The sequence below is a fragment of the Siphateles boraxobius genome, unplaced genomic scaffold, assembly GCF_051911475.1.
Source record: "Siphateles boraxobius isolate OS27281-9 unplaced genomic scaffold, OSU_SipBor_1 9, whole genome shotgun sequence".
Lineage (NCBI taxonomy): Eukaryota > Metazoa > Chordata > Actinopteri > Cypriniformes > Leuciscidae > Siphateles > Siphateles boraxobius.
The window spans coordinates 2,934,913-2,958,688 of NW_027509219.1; the positions used below are offsets into that span (position 1 = coordinate 2,934,913).

Consider the following 23,776-nt stretch of genomic DNA (forward strand, 5'->3'; position numbering starts at 1 on the left):
CACTCCTTTATAGGCTTCTATGTAATTTAATTCTGCCGGCCCAGAAAAGTTAGTTAAGACATTGTTAAAATAGTCCAAGTGACTACAGTGGCTCAACCTTAAGTTTATCAAGCGATGAGAATATTTTGTGTGCACAAAAAAAACTTTTTTGATTCAACTATTAATTTTCTTCCGTGTGGGCCTCTGACGCGAGTTCACGAGAGCGCCACGACGCATACGCGAGAACTGAGGAGATGACGCAGATGGGTCTCTGTAGTGTTTCAAATGGTTCTGAAGTGTGCATTTCCTGGATGTCCGAATCGTGACATATAATAAAATTAAATTTTAAAATATAAATCCAATATTTTAAATTGTAATAAGATTTCACCATATTATTGTTTTTTCTGATTTTTTTTATCAAATAAATGCAGCCTTGGTGAGCAGAAGAGACTTTATATACAAGCAAGTTGGGCTGGGGACATGGAGTGGCAGCTTATCCAGAGAAGAAGGGATTGGTAGAATGGAGTGGTGGAAAGGTGGAGTGGAGGAAGAGAGTAAAATCAGTGAAAAGCCGCTTTTGTCTTCCATCTGTCCTTGTGCACGTCCATTCCGCCCCTGCCACCAAAACCCATCTGAGCTGTTATACAATATATAGTTTATATAAATGCATTGTTTTGTTTAGTTTGCACTCATCTGCTTTCTTTTTCTCTATTTGACATTGTGGCTGTGCTGTAGCTGTCCATTAAAATTAATGGATGTCTGACTTTAAGAGAACAGTAGCGCTTATCCCATAACTGTACTGAGAAGGATTAAACCCCCACCCCTTCCACACACACACACATGAACCGCCACAATATTCCCGTTTCACCTCCGTTTGGACTTGAAGACCGGGCGCTGATTTTCAGCATGAGATAGAGAGAAAACTGATCACACAAGTGGTGTGATATCATCAGCGCCGCCCAATGAGCGGGCCTTCAGACTGTGACACGCGCGTCCGCCGCTCATCAGTCTCTCTCTGGCAGTGCTCAGTCCGAGGACGAGGTTTGTTGTGTTGTGTTGTGTTGTGGGAAGGATTAGGATTAGAAAAAAGTGTGTCGCACCTGGACATTTTCTGGCTGATTCTTGAACTGTATTCCGTACGTATTTTTTTCATTCTCTTTTAATGTTTTAGAGATTATTATTGATTTATTCAAGCATTAAGGTAGGAGAGATGTGCTATATTTTATACTGCTATGGCTTTATAAAGCTCGCAAAGTTAAAATAATAAAATATTATAGAAAATTATTTAACTTTATTAATTAAAAATTATTATAGAACTTTTTTAAACAAATTCTTGTTGTTTTATCAAGGAAATTCAAGTGATATTTAAACATCTCAACTGCATAGGCAAGCCAACGTAAGAATAACTTTTATATCATTATAATAATTCAATATTATATATTTTGTATTGTTCATAATATTTCAAGATGAACATTTACTGGACTGAAGCAACTTTGGTTTACATCATTTACTTTTTAGAAAAATATGTTAAAAAATGTTATCAAATTTGACCCATCAGTCTTTTGAGGAATGTTTATTTGTTCATCTCACAATCATCATTGTATTGCGTTGCATTATATGTTTTGCCCCTCAGAATTAAAACTACTGAGCTTTGATCATAAAACTAAGCATTTGCATATCATCTCACATATTATTGGGAATTTAATAATTTCATCTTACTTTTTGACCACATAAATTAATGTTTTTCCCTCCCTCCTCAAGTATGCGCTCCATATTCTCACTATATCATACTATATGAGCCATACAATCCTGATATATTAAATATGGCGCAAACTTTTTTTAGATTTAGTGTGTTCCATTTCAAAATATTAGATTTTTCTGACTATTATTTCATATGTCATGCATTACAGGGATAAGGATGCGTTCACCTAAAAATAAAAAAATCATTGATTATTATTTACTCTTCCTTTTGTTCAAAACCTGTATGAATTTCTTTATCTTCAAAAAAAGATATTTTGAAGAATGTTTCGTGTTTGTTTTTATTTATTTAAACCTTTATTTAACCAGGAAAAGACTCATTGAGGTTAAAAATCTCTTTTTCAAGAGTGTCCTGGCCAAGACAGGCAGCAGTACTAAACCACATATACAGTTCATACAAACATAAAATATGCAAAAACACTAGAAACATAAAACAACTGACATAGCCAATCTTTCAAACTCATCCAGAATCATTTGGTATTTGTCCTTACAATGAAAGTCAACGGGGTCCAAAACAACATTGGCCCCTACTGACTTACATTTTTATCTTCAAGTTTTCAGAGGTTTGGAACAATGTTAGAGTAAATGATGACATCACATCTATATTATACAAAATGAAGTGAAGGTGGGTTAAGATTTGTGTTGGCATGAGTTTGGCTGTGTAGTGAAGTGTAGGATCCGTGACTCTAGCCATTGTTCCAGTAGTTGCCATGGATGAACCTGCTGTGCTGGTCGTCATCGGAAACATTAGATCACGTTGTCATTAATAGATGCCATTAATTAAATTGCTGTGACAACAGCAGGTTAAGTAATTCAGGGTGAGGTGTGAAACCAATGCAGTGGGACAGGCCTGTCTGCATGCACAACATCTGTTTTGTTTTTCTTGTGTGTATATTGATGTTTGCATTCAATGCAGTGTTGTTCGCTTTAATATTTTTTTTTTATGAAATGTGTAAATAGCTATAACCGGGATTTAATGTGCGATTAGATGTATTGTCAGATGTGTGATTTGGTCTTATTCTAATTTATTTTGTGGATGTTTAGGACACCAACATTTTGAAACCAACATGAAACTCCATTTGCAACCCAGATTTCTTTGGTAACAAGCCGGAAAAAAGTCATAGCAAAGGCAAACTTTGTTATTTAATTTTGATGAAAACATTTTCTTTGGCACGGTGTGCTGGATGATAGTTCACAATAAGACCAGTAACATGTAGAATGTAAAAATTGCAGGGTTGATTTCAACATCTGATTTTAGCATAAAGTCAACTTGAGTTGATGTAACATCTTTTAGGCTTGAATCACCTGCCTGAAATGATTGTCTGTTTTGAGTAATAATAGGTATCACATCGGTTGTGTCAGCTGGAATGTTGGTGACAGGGTTTGACCAACATTCAGAAATGATTCTTTTTAATTCATGAGTAGTGTTTGACCGATAATAATTTTTTTATTTCCAGTGCCACCATCTTAGAAAGCGGGGTGACAGATGGCTGATATGAAGCTGATTAATATGTCAATGTCAGTGTTATTTATGGGTGTTTCTGCAACTACGGGCGCTTTTGACTATCCCAATTTTTAAAAAAAATCAACCTCTATGAATTTCAATTTTAACCATCACAGTCTGTAATACATATAAAAATTTACACAAAATAGAATGTAGTCGTTAAGATTTTAATCTGGAACATGTTTATTTTTTGTGTTTTTCGGGTCATCTTCTTAAAAAGTGTCCTGACCGCAACGTTACAATAACGTTCATTTTATAAATTTTTCTTTAGTAATTTCTATAAAAAAATATATATATTTAAATAGCTTTTTCAAATTTAATGCAGTGTTGTAAATACTGATATAAAAAAATAATATACAAAATAGGGATTTTCATGTTTTTTTCTATGCCATGTAAAAAATTTACAGTAACCTTAGATGTCAATTGTTTCTCTACACACAAAAGATAACATATTTAACTTTTTATGACAGATGTTGCAATTTCAATGAGTTAATCATCTCAGCTTAAGTGTAAAAATATTTTTTTGCAAATGAAAATGTGAAAAAAAATGAAAATAGAGCAGTGCTGCGGTAATGACATCATGTGTCGGTAAGGACACAATGTTAAAATCTAGGGTTAAAAAATGGCATGTTTATATATATATAATAATATATATACTAATATATACTTCAGTACTAATAATATACTGAATATTTGTAATTTAATATACAATAAACCTTGAATTTGTCATTACCGCAACACAAGGTCTTTACCGCAACACCTAAATATGCTGCGGTAAAGACATGTTGCGGAAATGACATTTTTGCTAATATTTTAGCTAATTGGCAGCTAGCAAGGCCTACCAAATTAGTTTAGACTCTTAGCATCATAATATACATGAATTCAACAGTAATATACATTTATTTTTAAAATGTAGTTCAAAATTGGCGGTGGCGGGGGTGTGGTGGCACAGTGGATAAGACACATGCCTTTGGTGTGAGAGACCCGGGTTCGAATCCACTGTGAGAAACCAATGTGTCCCTGAGCAAGACACTTAACCCCTATTTGCTCCAGAGGCGTGCGACCTCTGACATATATAGCAATTGTAAGTCGCTTTGGATAAAAGTGTCAGCTAAATGAATAAATGTAAATGTAAAATACACAATTATTAAGCTGAATGGTAAGGACGCACAATAAATACTAGAGCAGAAAAGATGATGTTTACCTTATTTTTTTGGTATCTTGTGAGTGAGGTAGTGTGGTGGCCAGTATGTTCACTTAAGACAAAACAGATTGTGTATACGAGAATACTTGCCAAAACGGTACTTTGACTTTTTACATGTCTGCTCTTTGACCATTTAGCTGGTATCCAAAGCCCACGTATGTGAATATCTGCGTTCGGCTCAGTCTCGGTGCACACACAGAAAGCCGCCTGGTGAACAGTGTCTCTTTTGCCGCTTAATGTGCTTTTAATAACATGGTTTAATATCAAGCACTTCCTCCAGTTTAGCTACAGTAGACTGCATTTTACAACAGTTATTTGGCTGATTGAAAAGTTCAGGATTTTTGGGAGGAATGAAAGCGCACCGCTGTAAAGGAGAGGAAGGTGCGCATAATCGTTGAAAGCCATAAGTGAAATTGAAAAATCGATTTATGGTAATTTACGATTAATTGCACAGCCCTAGTCTGTTTCTCACACAAAGCTATAGAAGACTTGGAATATCAGAATCAGAATCAGAAAGAGCTTTATTGCCAAGTGTGCTTGCACACACAAGGAATTTGTTTTGGTACTGAGGCTTCCAGTGGACATATACAAATACAAATACAAATACAACAAGAAACATGATACTACAAATTATAAGAATAAAAAATAAAAATAGAAATATATGAGAATAAAAGTATCACAGTTGGGTTTAGTCAGAATAGACATTTTCAGATTTACAGATTATGAACATATTTATAGTGTTTTGAATATTATAAAAAAAATTAATCTATATATAAGTATCACCTGATTTGTAGGGTATTGTGGGGTAACAGTGGGAGTATTGCACTTACAGGCATATGCCTTGGGAGATATGTTAACTGTTCAGAAGGGAAATGGCCTGTGGGAAGAAACTGTTCCTGTGCCGAGATGTTCTTGTGGCCAGTGATCTGAGTCGCCGTCTTGACGGTAACAGTTCAAACAGGTGGTGTCCAGGGTGTGTGGAGTCTGTGAGGATTTTACCTGCTCTCTTCCTCACTCTGGAAGAGTACAGGTCCTGGAGGTTTGGCAGGGGGGCACCAATAATCCTCTCCGCAGTCCGGACTGTCCGTTGTAGTCTCCTGATGTCTGATTTGGTAGCTGAACCAAACCAGACAGTGATGGAAGTGCATAAGACAGACTCAATGACGGCTGAGTAGAACTGAATCAGCAGATCCTGTGGCAAGTTGAACTTCCTCAGCTGGCGAAGGAAGTACAGTCTCTGCTGGGCCTTTTTCACAGTGGAGTCAATGTGATTGTCCCACTTCAGGTCCTGAGAGATGATAGTTCCCAGGAACCTGAATGACTCCACTGCTTCCACAGTGCTGTTCATGATGGTGATTGGGGGGAGTGTTGGGCTGTTCCTCCTGAAGTCCATGATCATCTCCACTGTTTGAGCGTGTTCAGCTCAAGGTTGTTATAACTGCACCAGGCAGCCAGCTGTTCAACCTCCAGTCTGTAAGCAGACTCGTCACCGTTTCGGATGAGACCAATGACAGTGGTGTCGTCTGCAAATTTCAGGAGCTTGACAGAGGGGTCTTTAGAGTGCTGGTGGTGAGAGTCCTGGATGTGTGTTTCCCCAGTCTCACTCGCTGCTGCTGGTCCGTCAGGAAGCTGGAGATCCACTGACAGATCGAGGATGGTATGGAGAGCTGGGTCAGTTTGGCTGTGAGAAGACCAGGCATGATGGTATTGAAGGCCGAACTGAAGTCCACAAAGAGGATCCTTGCATAAGTCCCAGGTCTGTCGAGATGTTGCAGGATATAATGCAGTCCCATGTTGACTGCATCATCCACAGACCTGTTTGCTCTGTAAGCAAACTGAAAGGGATCCAGCAGGGGTCCAGTGATGTCCTTCAGGTGGGCCAACACTGAATATAGTCGTATTGTAGTGTTATACTCATTTTATGGCTTTTTTGGAGCTTAGTCTGCATTCACTTTCACTGGAAATGAGGAGTCTGGACATCTCCTTGGGAAAAAAGTATAATTATTTTGCAGCATGATTGCAAGTAGATAACGGAAGTTTTATTTTGAAATAAAAGTGATGTTGCGATATGGCTTAGTGTGACTGATTTTTCGTGTAGGATGCGTTTAATCAAGTAAATATACAGTATGTGCTTGCGGTTTCAAAGTGTGGTTCATGATAGTGTTTCAGAGACTCAGAACGGCTTGAATCATTTACTGTGAATCAAGCCGTTCTGAGACGCTGTGAGCTGCACACGTGTAAATGAACATACAGTGCCTTCACTCTGAAACTGGAAGGATAAATTGTGTATTTATTTGCCTGCAACCCATCAACATAAAAGCTTGATGGTAAAACATTTGAAAATGAAGAAATATAGGGCCAGATTTACTAGACAGAGCAAATTAGTGTGAGAGCGCAATCTCTTAAAAGAGCGGATGGGAGTGTAAAGTTCCGCACATGATCTACTGACAACGAGCAAATTATACAACACAGACAAAGCCGGATCATTTCCATAATGACCAACTCAATCTACCTAGAGCAGCACGAATTAGCGTCTGGTTTAAGACGTGCTTTTTTTGTGCGGTAAATAATGGCAGAAATACCAGTAAATTGTCTAGCGCAAACCTTAGTGAATCACCTCGCATGATTAATTTCAATGCTCTCCTCCCATAAATTTCGCGCCTGAAAGGGAAAGTCCAACAAATGCATATGCAATAAGGTCAGCCGCAACAATAACCCTGTCCATGCCTTTCAGCGCTAATTTTTCACTGCGTGTCTTTAGTAAATCCTGACAGTATTTTTTTAACACCAAAAGCGGGTTTGTACTGGCGCAAGCTTTAGTAAATTTGTCCCTAAGATGTAAATAGTAGTATTATAATTTTATTAAAGTAAAATAAAATGTGTTATTACAATATATTTTTGTTAATATATTTAATAATAATCACAATTAAATCATAATTGTTTATAATCATATTGAATTGGTCAAAAATGGTGTGAATGTGGCCTATAAAAACTCAAATGGAAAGAGTTTTTTTTAAGTAAACCAAAAAAAATGTTAGTTTTTTTTCAAATTCATTCAGCCCTAAAATAATTTCATGCTTAAAATCATTCTTCAGAGTAAAAAGTAAATTTTCACCTTTTTTTTTCCATTTTCAATGCGGATGCTTTTGCCAACAAAACCACCCAAATCATTCTAGAGTGACTCTTTCTTTCCAAATAGAGCTATTCAAGTCACAATATAAATATTGCAGAAAAGTGCAATATTGCGATGTCATTTTTATTTTTCAGTATGGTGCAGTGCAAATTCATTCCCTTAATTTCCCCCAAATCCTAAACAGTTGTGTTGAAAGTGTCATTTTCAGTTGTGTTGGATTGGCGGTGTCCAGTCTGTCCACTCAACACCCCTCTGCTGACCTGTTTCCACAGGAAGATCTGTGTGCACTGTAAGTGTGTGCGGGAAGAGCATGTGGTGCGCTCGGTGCCCAGCCAGCTGGAGAGAATGATGATGAAGCTGGTGTCAGACTTCCAGAGGCACTCCATATCCGACGACGACTCGGGCTGCGCCTCGGAAGAATACGCCTGGGTGCCGCCCGGGATCAAGCCTGAGCAGGTGAGGACACCGTTTTCAGGACAATCTAGAGATACAATGACCTCAAAGTAAGGCCGTGTGTCCACCAAAGTGTTTTTTCATGCAGCTGGCATATTTTTCCAATTATTTTCAATGGGAGCGCTGCGTTTTTTTAAACGCCATGAGCGTAACGAGGCGCTGAGCTTTTTTCTTTCACGCTGAAGCGCTGAGCACCCGGCGTTTTTTTACTGGTCGCCGAGAGTTGAAGAATGTTAAAATTTGGGGTAAAACGCAGCACTCATCACTGTCACTTTTTACCCAACCGTCCATCACACCGACGGTATATCACACCGACCAACCGTCACATTCTGCTTGGTCAACGTCAACAGATGACAACAAAAAGCATAATAACGGAACAAAATAATTTAAAACAAGAGCCTGAGAAAATATGTTACATTTGTATCGACATTTTAATATAGAATCAACACAGAAACGACGTATGTGTGAAATGAGATACTAGTAACACTTTCGCGGATATTCCGTATCATAAGTATCATATCAAAGTGTTTCAACTGGAAAAAAAAATATGCTGCGCTGCCAAAACGCTCTCAAGCGCCCATAGCTAGGTGTTTTCAGCTGGCTAAAAACGCTTTGGTGGACACGCGGCCTAAAGTGTTAAGTGAGCGGTTGGTCTGAATCAGCCAATCAAATCTATATATGGACTAGTGCCTGTAAGTATTAAACCTCAAAAGACTGTTAATCAAATATAAAGTGTGTATGTTCTGTGTGTAAGGCTGGGCTCTGGGCTGGCCTTTCGAGACTAGCCTGGAATATTCTCACTCAAACCACTGACTGCTGCTGCATCTGATTGCTTTTAAGGCCAATTCACACCATACAGACAAACGGCAAAAAACATGTTTGTTACGTTTTGTCGGATCGGTGTGTTACCCCGGTTGGTGTTTGTCGGGTTTGTTGAACAGGACAGTTTTTTTTTTTTCTTTTCTAAATCCAACTACCAACTTGTTTGTTGCCATTTGTCTGTACGGTGTGAATTGTCCTTTAGAGGTAAAAGCTTTTCTTAACTGCTGGTTTAGATTCAGTTTTTTCCATAATATTAGCATATTGGAGAAATTAATTGGGTGTTTGCGCTCTCAAGAGCGCCAAAAGTTTCTATTTAGAATTTGTTTTTGAAGCGTTGTAGCCAATCTCAAACATATCTGTTGATTTCTTGAACGCAATAGCCATTCAGATGTGTTTAAGTTAGAATCCACTCACCACTCAAAACGTCAGAGTTTTGACTTCTGAACAAATCTTCTCGTTACAAGTTAACTTATAATAAATAAAGTGTAGAAATTGTGTAGGCCAAATAAGAGATTCATTGCGCAGTCAGCTTCACTGATTATAACTTTGGAACTTTGTGAGATAGCGATAAATTGAGAAGAGCGACGGCTTTTTAGTGATTTAGATTTTTAGGCAATATATATTTAATTCAGAATTTGAATAAAACGTTTGTTTTGCTGCATTAGGTAAGGCAATGGTTATGTATTATTCAAATTAGCTTGCATGCTTGCTTTTCTGTTCAAATTAAACTGCTTTAACTTTAGGAAAAATATTACTATTGGACAGTAGAATGTATTTCTCAAAGTAATAATAATAAAACTATTGAAACTTAAAAAAAGGAAAATTGATACATTTTCATTTGATGAAAAAAAAAATCCGAATTTGGGAAAAAATGTAAAGGATTTCATAAGGCCCCAGACATAATCTGTCACACTATTATATGTGTGTATTTGTGTTCTTGTATGTACAGGTTTATCAATACTTCAGCTGTATTCCAGAGGACAAGGTTCCGTACGTGAACAGTCCAGGAGAACGATATCGTATTAAACAGCTCTTGCACCAGCTGCCAGCCCATGACAGCGAGGTAAAACCCATCACATACTTAGCACTTTTTCATGAATTCATCATTCATGTTGGCCTGAATACATTAAAGACGTTGAGAATGTCATGTTGTAAGTCTGTGTTGGTCTTGCGTGAGCTGTAACAGTATTGTAAATGTATGTGTGTGTGTGTGTGCATAGCCTCAGTACTGTAACTCTCTGGATGAAGAAGAGAAGAAAGAATTGAAGTTATTCAGCCAGCAAAGGAAGAGAGAGAATCTGGGCCGGGGCATCGTACGACTTTTTCCAGTCACCATGACTGGTGCCATCTGTCAACAGGTAGAGAAAGAGAGACACAAAAATGGCACAGTCTTCTGATGAGATCAGTCCGGATGCCACTTTTCAACTGTAAAATCACCTTGAAATGTGAACTTACTGCTTCCTCTTCCAGAAATAGTGTATACTTAACTGAGTACCACTTCAGCTCAAGTATAGAGTGTGCATAGAACTACTTGAGCTGAAGAGGCACTTGTCGGGCATGTGGCTTCTGGAAACTTTTTGATATGCTGTGATAAATTCAAACTCCAGTCTGGCCAGTGCCAAGTCAGATACCATATGTACTAGATAAAACCGCATACTTTCCATACACCCCCTGCGATATTTCATGTGTTTTGCCACGTTTCATCACCCATAATGCACTCCAGATGATGAGTAGCTGCCAAGAGGGTGTGACTGTGTTGAGAAGAGGCAGATTATTACAAGTCTTGTTTTGTTGATTTGTGTGAAAACCCATTTTTTTGTGTCATCAAACACAGAATATAGTTAGTATGTAATTTTTCTTTCATATTTTTTCTACTTGTAAAGTTTTTAATTTTGACTTTATAATAGCTTTTTTTATTATAGAGGTGTCACCCTGCTAAAGAACAGGGATGTGCTGTTAAAGCAAAGTTAAAGGGCACTAGACATGTATTGAAGCAGAATTAACCCTTTTACTCATGGTAAAATCACTGTAACAACCTTGAGTGGGTTAATGATTTTTTTTTTATGTTCAATAAATAATTTCAATTATTGATAATAAAAATCAGGATAAACTATTATTTAGTCTAGGAATGTCCACCTAGTTTAACTAAAATCTACAGTCTACAGAAATCTACAGTCATTTTCATAAAAAGAAACTGACAAAAATATTGATGACTCATCCTTTACAGTTTTTTTTGTCCAATCAGATGCTCTGTGGAATGAAAATGTCTCCTGGGGACAGGGGGCATGAAATAATATTAATTATTATTATTTGAATGTTTCTTATTTTATTAAATTATAAAATTATTATTTAACCATTAAATAAAACACTATAGTAATAACACTATTGTACTATAAAATATATATTTAATATGTAATAATAATCAATTTGATACAGTACAATTAATAATATTATTTACATTTATTTTATTTATTAAATTATAAAAAATGAATTACATATAGAAATACGAATTTACTAGTAACTAATAATAATTGTATTGTATTGTAAAATAAGATATATTATTATACAAAAATATTTTATAGTTCAACAGTAAAATGACAGTACTAATATGTATGATATTTATCTTAATTTCTTTGCTTTCAAACATTAAACCGCTTTATTTTGCTATTATATTATTGTTATATTATTTTCACTGAAAGCTGATAATTTTTCGTCTCTGAAGCAGAGAATCATGAATCATCGTTATGATATAAACTAAAGGCTAATGGCTAATAAAAAATAGTTTTTTTCGATGTGTCCTGCACAAACTTCCTGTTTCAAGAGGAAATAAATCAATACAGGGAAAAAAAATTCACTGCTATTTTAATTGTTATATGACATCACAGCGGTCATGTGGGAGCGGTCAGGGCTTCCATAAAATGCTGAGTTTCCAACTTGTAATTATGAATTTCTAAACCTCTCTTCCCTTCCCTGTTCTCTATGACTGTTTATCAGTGTGGAAGGCAGATTTGCGGCGGTGACATAGCGGTGTTTGCGTCACGTGCGGGTCACGGCTCCTGCTGGCATCCTCAGTGTTTCCAGTGCGCTTCCTGTAACGAGCTGCTGGTAGATCTCATCTACTTCTACCAGGAAGGACACATCTACTGCGGGCGGCACCACGCTGAACACATCAAACCCCGATGCCAGGCCTGCGACGAGGTGAACGCTGCACTAGCCCTATTATTTTTCTCCCAGTTTCTATTTTCATTCATTTGCTGACAGAATCTGTTGTGTAGTGCTTATCACTCATGTGCCTTGGTGCTCAGCAGGAGAGACAGGTTCAATCCTGGCCTACAACAATCCCGTTTTATTATATGAACTAAAACTGAATTTGATCCCAGCCCTGCATCACTTACTGAATGGATCAGAAATAAGACGTGGTACCGCATGACCTTAGACTATATCTCCCTCAGATCATCTTTGCGGACGAGTGTACGGAGGCTGAGGGGCGGCACTGGCACATGAAGCACTTCTGCTGTTTCGAGTGTGAGGCGGCGCTGGGGGGTCAGAGGTACATCATGAGAGAGAGTCGGCCCTACTGCTGCCGCTGCTACGAGTCACTGTACGCCGAATACTGCGACACATGCGGAGAACATATCGGTGAGGACAGACCAACAACTCTCTATATCTATATATTCTTAAATATATCTAAAGTGTAAACCATTTAGCAGCATCAGTCATGCATCAGCGATCCAGGGGGTTTAAGAGCTGAATTTGTTTGAATGTATTTATCTCAACACCAAAAAAATCAGCTAAAAAAAAAAAAGATATAGTATTTTGCATTCAAAATGAAGCTTTTTTTAGGACATTGTAGGCAATGCAACAATACTACTATGATGTATAAAAGTGATTTAATTAATATACTGTTTTGCATTACATTATTGAGAATGGGGAAATGTACCTCATCGTCATTATATTAATGTCTCAATTAGGCTTCAATTTCTTTATGCAGAATAATTTTGTCTTAAAAATTTGTGGAGTCTGTCGTGAATGTATGTATACGAGAGCTTTCTGACCCCACATGGGCAGCGACGTAATCACCACTTTCAAGACCCAGGAAGGTAGTAAAGATGTCGTTAAAATAGTCCATGGACCTACAGTGGTTCACATGGACTATTTATACACTTAATGTAATGAAGTGAAGAGAATACTTTTTTTTTTTGCACACAAAATTACGATTTATTCCAAGAATTTGTTCTCTTCCGTGTCATTCCCTGCCGCTGTTCACGTGAGCAGCACGACGCATGTGTGTGATGCTGATGCAGGAGCCGGCCAATACTGAGCCGGTGTTCTGACGTAGAACCAGGAAGTGCTGCATTTGCGTTTACAACGTGAATATCAGGGAAAAAACACAGATTCGGTTGCAGGTAACAGAATAGTTATTTTGCTCTCAAAATGAGCCCAGGAAAAAATTACAGAAACACAAAAGAAAAGAGGAAGTCCAAATAAAAGTCTGGACACTGGGTCAGGAGAGCACTTCTCAAAAGGAACAAATTATAGCGTCACCCGACGCAGTGTCCAAGTCACACCAGAAGGTGATGAGCACACAGTGAGGGACTGGGGTGGTGCATTCAAGTTCAGAAGACTAGTCACAGGAACAGCATTACACACAACAACGGTCTGACAAAGGACTGAACACAAGAGGATCTAAAATAGGGGAGAAAATTTGTGATAGATTGACAACAGGTGTGAAGAGAACAAGGATAGTTAAGGATAATGATTGGGAGGGGAGACGTCACAATGACAGCGTGTGCATGGTGAGCTGTCAAAACAAAACACGTGCTCAAAAGACAACGAGGCACACGAGAAAAGACAAAAACAGCAGATCAGACCAAGTCATGACAGTGAATAGCATCAGAGACAAATTTTGTTTAAATCTTACGAAAATAGCCTCAGGTGACGTTGGACTGAGCTGCACAGAAAAGACTGAACAGATTTTTTTTTAATTCATCTTTGTTCTAAAGTTATGATGTCGCGAACTTAACGAGGTCGACCTGAAATCGGTTCAGATGCTGCATCTCTGCCAAACTGGGTTTCGTGGGTTCGAATCCTGTTTGGCACATTACCCAGACCTCAAGAGGTACTGTGGTCAATAGTGATGCAAAAGTTGCTTCTGCTCCAGACAATGTGTTTTCTGAAATTATTAAATATACCCATTTATATACAAAATCTTCATTTTGAGTTTGAGTCCCATGTGGGGCAATTTTATAAAATTGTGTAATGTTGTGTCATTTAGAGCCAATAGCTGCGGTTCTGCCTTTCAAAAACGTATGTCTCTGTAAAATTAAAAAAAACTGTTGTATGTGTGACATACTGTTTAAAGCAACAGGCCATAGCTTTGAAGTTTGATCAAATTCAATATGTAGTAAATGTTTAAACATGTGAAAATTTGCATAAAATCCAGTGTTCAAATGTACATTTGGTTGTACCTGTGCAGGTTTGCCTGTGTTTAATTAGTCTCCAAGGTTGATAACCCCTTAAACCCTTTTTAATGCATCTAATGCATCATGTGACACTGAAGACTGGAGCAATGACGCTGAAAATTCAGCTTTAATATATAGGAATAAATTACATTTTAAAATATAAATCATTTATTTTTAATTATAATAATAATCGGTTCCTTTCCTTCGGTCTCCTTTTTCGCGTTTTGCTTGCTAAGTTGGGGACATTTCATTTAATATTCAACAATATTATTGATCCGCCTGCATTGACACCATTAAATGAAAACTGAACTGAGCTGGACGATGACATCACGGTTTTCTCCAGAGCGGCTATATTTCTATAAATCAACTAAATTAATAACTTTTTTACAACAAAATTGAACCATCACTGTACTTAAGCTGGACTGTGATGCTGTTTTCTTTTAGAAACAAACTTTGTTGCATTATTTTCCTGTTATCTCTGTAAAGGGCGGCAGTGGCTCAGTGGTTCATGTAGGTTATCTACAAACCGAAAGGTTGGTGGTTCAATCCCCGGTTCCACCTGACCAAGTGTCGAGGTGTCCATGAGCAAGACACCTAACCCCAACTGCTCCTGACGAGCTGGGTGGCGCCTTGCATGGCTGACACCGCCGTCGGTGTATGAATGTGTGTATGAATGGGTGAATGTGAGGCAACTATGTAAAGCGCTTTGGTGGCCATTCGGTCTGTGAAAGCGCTATATAAATGCAGTCCATTTACCATTTAAAGCTCCTTTGAAACAATCTGTATTGTAAAAAGCGCTATATAAATAAATGTGACTTGACAAAAGAAGGACCTAGTTACATTAATAAAACATTTATTCACTTGCCTGCTTGACCTTTGTAGGTGTGTTAACATGAACACATTTCTGAAGTCATTTTATGTAATTGCTAGAGATGCTGTACATTCCTCGTTAATTATGGCAGTAAAAAGCTGAGTAATTACAAAAAGAAAATGCTGTGGTTCGTGATTGAGACGTTACATGATTGAAGGATTTGACTGTGACGTCTGATTTCCCTCTCTCTCTCTCTCTCTGTGTCTGTCTGCAGGTATAGACCAGGGCCAGATGACGTACGAGGGCCAGCACTGGCACGCCTCTGAAGCGTGTTTCAGCTGTGCCTGCTGTCGGCTCCCCCTGCTGGGCAGACCCTTCCTGCCCCGCGGCGGACTCATCTTCTGCTCACGCTCCTGCTCGCTGGGGGAAGACCCAGAGAACTCCGACTCCTGCGATTCTGCCCTACAGAGCAAATCAGTGTCGCATAAACTAGTTCATAGTTCCACACCACGGCCACAGGGGGGAACCGATGTCCCTGCCGCCACCTCGAAAGTTAGCACAAAGAAGAATGCAGTCATAGCAACTACAACAACAGATAATGGGGGTCATTTTACACTGGAGAGCAAAGGTACAGATGTTATTGTTTTTCTTTTTCTACTTTGCTTTTTTATGATGCTTCACACATATACGTTATTTTTTCATTTAAGCACAACATGGAAATACAAAATGTAGCTAAATCTTACAAAAATTTGTGTCATAACAAAAAGTGTCATATTTTACTACAGAATCAATAGAAAAATAAATAAATTATTTTTTATGAGCCTATTTTTAGTAAAAAAAATAAATAAAATGTGTTGCATTGTGGCTGTTTGAGAAAAAAAGCACATTTAATAATTTTTTCATTTTTATTTATTCTCAGTGGTGATTGAGAAATTTTATCCCTGAATTCTCATTCTTTAATAAAAAAACTATTTTAGTAATTCTCTTTCATCTCAATGGTGATTTAAACACAATTAAGCACGTTTGTTCACAAATTCGTATCATTGTAATACATTTTTAAAATAATTTTCTAAATTTTAAAGTACATTTGTAAGTGTACGTTATTTATTATCTTTAATATAGGCTAATTTTAAAAAAGGTTTCCAGACAAGATGATTAGTGTTTAGGTACAACAACAAAAAATGACTTCTGCATGTTGACTTCAGTATGTGACACCTGAAGACTGGAGTAACGGCTGCTGTAAATTCAGGGGTAAATTACATTTCAAAATATACAACAGTTGTTTTAAATTGTAATCATATTTCATAATTTTTTACTGTATTTTTGATCAAATAAATTGAGCCCTGGTGAGCATAAGCGACTTCTTTCAAAATTTACCAACCAAAAAAGTAATGAACAGCAGTGAATTTTTTTCAATTCAATTCACATTTATTTTTACAGTGCTTTTCCCAATACACATTGTTTCAGAGCAGTTTTCTGTGCATTTGCAATGTAGAGTCCACATTACAATTTAGAGTGATCTGTTATCAGAGGTAACTGTCTTAGTTATGTATTTCAGAAATGTACATATACAAATCACAGTTAGCTAAAAATGTACTAATTTAAACAATGTTATAATTTAAGGCAAAAACAATGAGCTCATTAAAGTAATGAATACTTGTTAACAAATGATTATGACATATAGAAAATTGTAGCATTGGTGCATGTTGATTCAGAGTTTGCGTCATCTGCAGTTCGTAGATGACGCAAATTGACGCAGATTTTTAACTTGTAACTTGAACTGTAACTTGTAAATTGGAAAAGCGCTCTCAGTACATATTATTGACAGTGTTTGTAGTCAGAAGCATCTCTAATAATTATGCCGTTGGTCATTTTGCAGGTGTTCACACATCATTCCCTCATATACCGAACGCTGAACCTCCACCGTATGGACATACTCACACACAACACTCACATCTTTCCTCTCAGCTCTGTCTAGTAGCCAATGACAGCGCAACATTACATTGCAAGGACCAATTGAGCATCAGCACACACCAAATGAGTCGCCGGTCAGACAGTCCTTACAGCGCTCTGGAGTTTACAGTGGAGCTGAACGGATATGCAGAATTTGGTCCTTTCCCACCAAACTGCACATCTAGGGGGACTTCCACTGCAAAGGATTGTGGGAAGATCATCGAGAGCGGTCGTACAGGTTTGCTTGATGTCATAGAGTCAAATTAATTTAAGCAATAAATGATTTATCATGTCTGAAGCTGTATTTCTTACTTTGCTTCCTCATAGAAATTTCCTCTCAACTTGAGTCTTCTGATGCGTTTGATGATCCAAACGACTCCGACTCCTTTCCGCCTCCTCCGCCCCCTGTTTTCTTCGATCCGTCTGATTCGCAGACGCCTCCGGATTCCCTTCCCGTTGTCACTGAAGATGAAGACCTCCCCACAACACCTGTCCGCAGCAGCACCGCCAGGGTCAGCTTCAGAGAGCCAATCAGCTGCAGTTATTCAGTGGAAGAGGAAGAGTGGGAGGAAGAGGAAGGGCTGGAGATGGAGAGAAGAGAGGGAGAGGATGAAGAGCAGGAGGAAGATGGAGAAGAAGCTGAGGGAAGTTTGGGACACAGGTTGCGCTTTTGCACTGAAGAACCATCTCAAATGGATCTGCTGGGTGAGATCATGATGCTTTTGTTCTAAGATCATAATAGCAATAAAACAAAATACAGTCTAATGCACGTCAGATGCTACACAAAAGAACATTTGTTGTAAAGCTACATGCGAAACCACTGCTAGAGAAAACAATAATTTGTTTAGTTGGACTTTTGAAATAAAACCTAAATTTATATTTGTATTTAGCTTAATCAGTCAACAAAGTTACTGAAGTTATTGTAAGAAAAAAATATTTAAGAAATAGAGAAAATATAGAAATGCTGATAACTAAACTAGCCTGAGTGACAAATGAAGGTTTTATGGAAAATTCAAATGAGTCACTAACTACAAATTAACATTTTGTCCCAGTCTGATGTTTCTCAAGTTTAAGCATCTTTTCTAATTTGTTACAAAAACTAAACGGATTAAAATGTCTACCTTGTTCATGGAAAGTGCTACAAATGTATTAAGAAGAAAGATAAATAAACTGTCCGCACACTTAAATCCTTTAAGCTAATTTAATCACCAAGCTTTCGGTCAAATGACCATCCTCAGGGCATACAGACAATAAATGTAACAATCAATTTAACTGTGTTCAAACACATCAGGACAATCAACAGTGATTACCAACACCTGTGAAGGCCAGGTAGGAGAATTGTAGTCCAATGGTGGGAGTTATGAAGGTTTTACTGATGTTCTTGCAGTCATATGTATTTATTTTTTTTTATATATATATATATATATATATATATATATATATATGCGCCTGTATTTTTGTATAATTTTTGTATATGTGTATTTATGTTTGTTTCTTGTAGTGGGGATTTTCACTATGGGGAGTAAATGTGTAAATTACCTAGATAACTCAGTATATTGGGTAGGTTAAAGTTAAACTACAACTCCCACCATTGGACTACAATTCTCCTACCTGGCCTTCACAGGTGTTGGTAATCACTGTTGATTGTCCTGATGTGTTTGAACACAGTTAAATTGATTGTTACATTTATTGTCTGTATGCCCTGAGGATGGTCATTTGACCGAAAGCTTGGTGATTAAATTTGCTTAAAGGATTTAAGTGTGCGGACAGTTTATTTATTTTTTGAGATCTTGAGTCTTGTTTGTCTGGGACCTTGATGATCGTGAGTGCGGTGTAACTCCTACAAAACATTAAGAAGAAAGATAAAATGCTTTCTGAGCCTCCATGTGCCTCTTGGAGAATGACATGGTTGTGTGGGAAATGCTTAAAAACAGGATTTCCCAGACCAGAGGTTCATAAGGGAACTGCAAGGCATTCATGAGCTCATGAAAAGCTAATAATGAATTAAATCCAATGTAACATTAAAATAAACCAATGGGGATGCATTGGTAATCAAAATAAAACTGAAGTAGCGATATACAGTGCCTTGCGAAAGTATTCATACCCCTTTGTTTTGATCTGTTGCAGCCTGATGCTAAGCGGCTTTAACTTTTACTTTTTTAATTACTTTTTTCCCCCACATCAATCTACACTCCTCATCCCATAATAACAAAGCAAAAAATAGATTTGTGACACCTTTACAAATTTATTGAAAAGGAAAAACTGAAATGATTACATTGCATAAGTAATCATACCCTTAACACAATACTTAGTTAAAGCACCTTCAGAGAGAAAGTTGTTTTGGGTATGATGCCACAAGCTTTGCACATTAGGGGATTTTTCTGTCATTCTTCTCCTCAGATCCTCTCAAGCTCTGTCAGGTTGCATGGAGCTTGTCGGTGGACAGACATTTTCAGGTTTCTCCAGAGATGTTTGATTGGGTTCAAGCACAGGCTCTGGCTGGGCCACTCAAGGACATTCACGGAGTTGTCCATAAGCCACTCATGCAGCGTCTTAGCTGTGTTTAGGGTCATTTTCCTGTTGGAAGGTGAATTTTCCAGTCCGAGGTTCTGAATGTTCTGGACTAGGTTTTCATTAAGGCTAACTCTATATTTTGCTGCGTTGAGCTTTCATTCTACCCTGACGAGTCCCCCAGTCCCTGCCGCTGAAAAACACCCCACATCATGATGCTTCTCCACCACACTTTCCTGTTGGGATGGTATTGTGCTGGTGATGAGCAGTGCCTGGTTTCCTCCATACATGACGCTTGGAACTGAGGTTCATGAGACCAGAGAATATTGTTTCTCACAGTCTCAGAGTCAATCAGGTGCTTTTTTGCAAATTCCAAGTGGGTTTTCATGCGTCTTCACTGAGGAGAGGCTTGAGTCTGGACACTTTGCCATAAAGCCCAGTGTTGGAGTGATGTTTGTCCTTCTGTAAGTTTCTCCCATCTCCATATATGATCATGGAGCTCAACCAGAGTGACCATCAGCTTCTTGGTCACCACTCTAACCAAGACTCTTCTCCATCGATGGCTCAGTTTGGCTCTAGGAAGAGTCCTGGTTGTTCCAGTCTTCTTCTATTAAGGATTATGGAGGCTATGCTTCTGTGAACCTTCCATACAGCAGAATTTTTGCTGTAGTCTTCCCCAGATCTTTCTCGACTCAATCCTGTCTCTGAGCTTTACCTGCAGTTGTTTTGACCTCATGCTTGGTTTTTGCTCTGATATGCTTTTATTGAGAGGTGTGTGCCTTCCCATTCAAATGAATTTGCACAGGTTAACGCCACTTGAGGTATAGTTACATCTACAAGCACAATTGGAAAGCTCCTGAGCTAAATTTCAAGTGTCCCAGAAAAGGGTACAAATACTTATGCATTGTTATTATTCCAGTTTTTAATTTTTTATAAAATAGTTATCACAAATCTGTTTTTGCTTTGTAATTATGGTGTGTGAAGTGAAGATTGATGTGATTTTTAAAAAAAATTTAAATCAGTTTAGCATAAAACTGCAACATAGCAAAATGTGAAAAAAATGAAAGGGTACCAATACTTTCGCACTGTATCCTATCAAACTGTGATTATCAAATCAAAGAATGCAATTTAAAACGTTTAGTCAGTTAATTTAATAAATATAGTCAGTTGCGCTGTGTGTTTCAGATTGAAACATTGTCAGTAAGTAGTGATTCAGTAAAGACACTTTTGTCAAATTTTATTACAAAAAAACTGTTGACATTTCAAGTCTTTAGCCATTTTCAAGAAACTGCTGAAAACACATCTTTTTCATCATCATCACTTGACCAATTAATTCTATAATCTGAAATAAATAAATAAAATCTTGCTACGTACAATTACTATGCTGGACTAACTGGGACTGGTCACAGCACTTGCATATTGTTGCCCTATTGTTGTTGTTTTTTGGATAAAAGAATCTGCTAAAAGATTAAATGTAAGTCATTATCTGGACCACTTTTACTGTTTCCTGTTATTCCATCCAATTTCCTCTAAGTCATTATTCACTGATAATCTGATAAACCAGCGAACTAGAGAACTGGATCAGCCTGTTTCATGATCCCTCCTACTGGTTTTTCTGAACTGGATTAGCATATTCACTAAAAAGATTTGACTCAAAATAATGATTTGTTCATGAATCAAACCTATCTCATGAAAGAAAAATATGAGGAATGATGACAAACGTTCATTTTTTGGTGAGCTATTCACATTAAGTTATAGTGAAGTGTTGTTAGGGCTGTGATCACATCAATCCCGATCTCACTCAAGCATCTTCCCTTCAGATGGGTCGTACCACCACAGTTTCCGTCGGGGAAGCGGTGGCCAACTTCCCATGGAGAAACACCTCAGACGATCCAGAGGCTCACGAAGCGACAGACCTCGTCTGGAAACTCTGGAATGGCGGAAAGAGGACCGCAGGCGGTCCAACAGCGTCCAGGACAGAAGTCGAAACGGCAGCCTTACCCTGCACTCCACCCGCTCCAGACACGAAGACTCCTGCTCCACCTGCTCCTCTTCCTCAGACTCAGAGGAGGAAGGCTTCTTCCTGGGCCAGCGCATCCCTCTGCCGCCACAGCTGACGGGTGGAGAGAGAGCAGAAGCGCAGAAAGAGGACGAGGACAAGAGCCGGAGAGGAAGTTTCAGGAGAAGGACACAGAGTATCAGTAGAAAAGACAAGGACAAGAACTGCATACTGTCCTGAGACAGCCATGCAAAATCATATCACGTTACAGCTCTCTCAACCAACAGGCTTCTCAGTCAAGAACAAAGTTTATGAGTCACATTTTGTATGATAAACATAGAATCTATCGAACAGTCTGTGTACCAGTATTTTTATAGAGATTATGTAATATTATCCAATATATCAGTATCAGGATGCTTAGTCAAATTTACTGGCATTATTATTCAGGCAGAGGAACACTTCTGATCTAAATTTTGTTCGTTATAGGTAAGGTAGGACTACAGTTTATAAATGTATGCATTCGAAATATCTAGATAGATCTACAAACTAATTATAATTTACAGCTAAATGTCTGTTCACACCAACAAGAATTTTTGGCATGTAAATTGGGTCTGATTTAGGCAGATTAGGGCTGGGTATCGTTCACAAATATTCGATATCGATAGCAATACCGATACCTTGACTTCTATAACGGTTCCTAAACCCAAACTTTATCGCAAAGAATTTTATTAAATCCATTTGAACAAGATTACATATTACCTAAAAAAAAAAAAACTTTGGTTTTATTTTTTCAGTTTGTTGACTTCTTCTACACTGCGGGGTGGAATATATGCCACCAAGTCACAGTTTTATGTAACTGCAGCGGCTCTGGGCATTTGACTAAAAGTGCAAAAGTGTGAATCGTAATGGTTGGCCAGCTTAATTCGCAGTGCAATGGAAAAGAGATTAAAATATCTCTTTGTTAAACAATTCCATTGAACTGACAGAACGTGTGTGTCCGGCCGAACAGACGCATTAACAGCCATTCATTTCAAAATAAATTGTTAATTGCACCAAATTTTCATACAGCATATTTGCCTTGAATCAGAGCCAAAGTAACTATGTTCGGAATGGAATATAAGCGTACTGCACAGTATACACTGTGTCCTGCCTACTATATTTAAATAATCGAATGCAAAACAGTATTTGTTATGTAACAATAAACATTTGCAACAGTAATATGTCTCGCATTACCTCATAAAAAGTTATCTTACATTTTTAAATCTAATTTTGTGTCCAAATATCATTTGCCGATCAAAAAATGAAGAAAAACTATCGCAGCAGATGTGACGTGCAGTTCATTTCTCACACTGAACATGTGAGGTCAAGCACAATGCACACTGCACATTTTGACAAATGTAGTACATCATTCAGGTATGCCATGCATTTGGAAAATATGAATTTCTATGCACAGTATACAGTCGTAGTGCGCTATTCCAAACACTGCCTGTGTATGGGTGAAATATCTTTTACGTCATTCAGCGAAAACATTATAAAATCACAGAAATAAATGATGTTTTAGGCCTTAAAGCCCCACATCTGCTAAAGCCAAAGTACAAGTTAACATCTGAAGTGCTAAATCTAAAACAAACTGCTGAAACAGGGTAATAGTCGTTGCTTGTTTGACAGGTTTTGAAAGGGCTGTGTAATTTGCACTTGCTTAAGGTTTTACTAAGTGAAACTTATTGAAATGCAAACACAAAGTGGTTGAGTTATTGTATCTGAGCATATACAACAAAGAGAAGCCAACATGGCCGTATCATAACAGAATGTGGGAAAATACCATATTTGTCTCTTCATCAACTGTATTATATGTAAATATTGACATTTCAAACCTCTCGTGTGTAAATGAGAGTTTAAATAAAGACACATGACTTTCACTTTGTGTACTGCAAAATAGAGATCAAATGATTGTATGCTAACATTTTATTTTTATAAACAACATGGTGATGGTTTTATATTCTTTTCAAGATGCTTTCTGGCTGAATATAAGCTTTTCAAAAGTTATGTTTTTGAATGAGAAAAAATAAAACACTTGAACCTGAACAATATGTTCTTTTTTTTAAAGTACGTTTTTAGGACTGTTTAAGCAAAAATGACGATTACGTTCAAATCATATTTTTTATCATGCAAATTTTGCTACAATGT

General features: G+C 37.6%; 1 protein-coding gene across 3 annotated transcripts in view; it reads left to right on the forward strand.

Annotated features, from left to right (window-relative positions):
* Positions 1-23,674, forward strand: part of prickle3 (prickle homolog 3) — a 49,374-nt gene extending 25,700 nt beyond the window's left edge. Inside the window, exons 1-10 of one of the 3 annotated variants that reach the window (XM_077223781.1) lie at positions 975-1,115; positions 7,851-8,034; positions 9,803-9,916; positions 10,074-10,211; positions 11,848-12,051; positions 12,306-12,492; positions 15,401-15,754; positions 17,006-17,317; positions 17,407-17,784; positions 21,411-23,674. In XM_077223781.1, the coding sequence (XP_077079896.1) occupies positions 7,924-8,034; positions 9,803-9,916; positions 10,074-10,211; positions 11,848-12,051; positions 12,306-12,492; positions 15,401-15,754; positions 17,006-17,317; positions 17,407-17,784; positions 21,411-21,829 (2,217 nt within the window). In that variant the 5' untranslated portion in view covers positions 975-1,115; positions 7,851-7,923 and the 3' untranslated portion in view covers positions 21,830-23,674. Of the gene's footprint in view, positions 1-974; positions 1,116-7,850; positions 8,035-9,802; positions 9,917-10,073; positions 10,212-11,847; positions 12,052-12,305; positions 12,493-15,400; positions 15,755-17,005; positions 17,318-17,406; positions 17,785-21,410 lie in introns of those variants that run through there. The other 2 variants (XM_077223782.1, XM_077223780.1) reach the window with 2 other exon arrangements.
* The last annotated feature ends 102 nt before the right edge of the window (positions 23,675-23,776 follow it).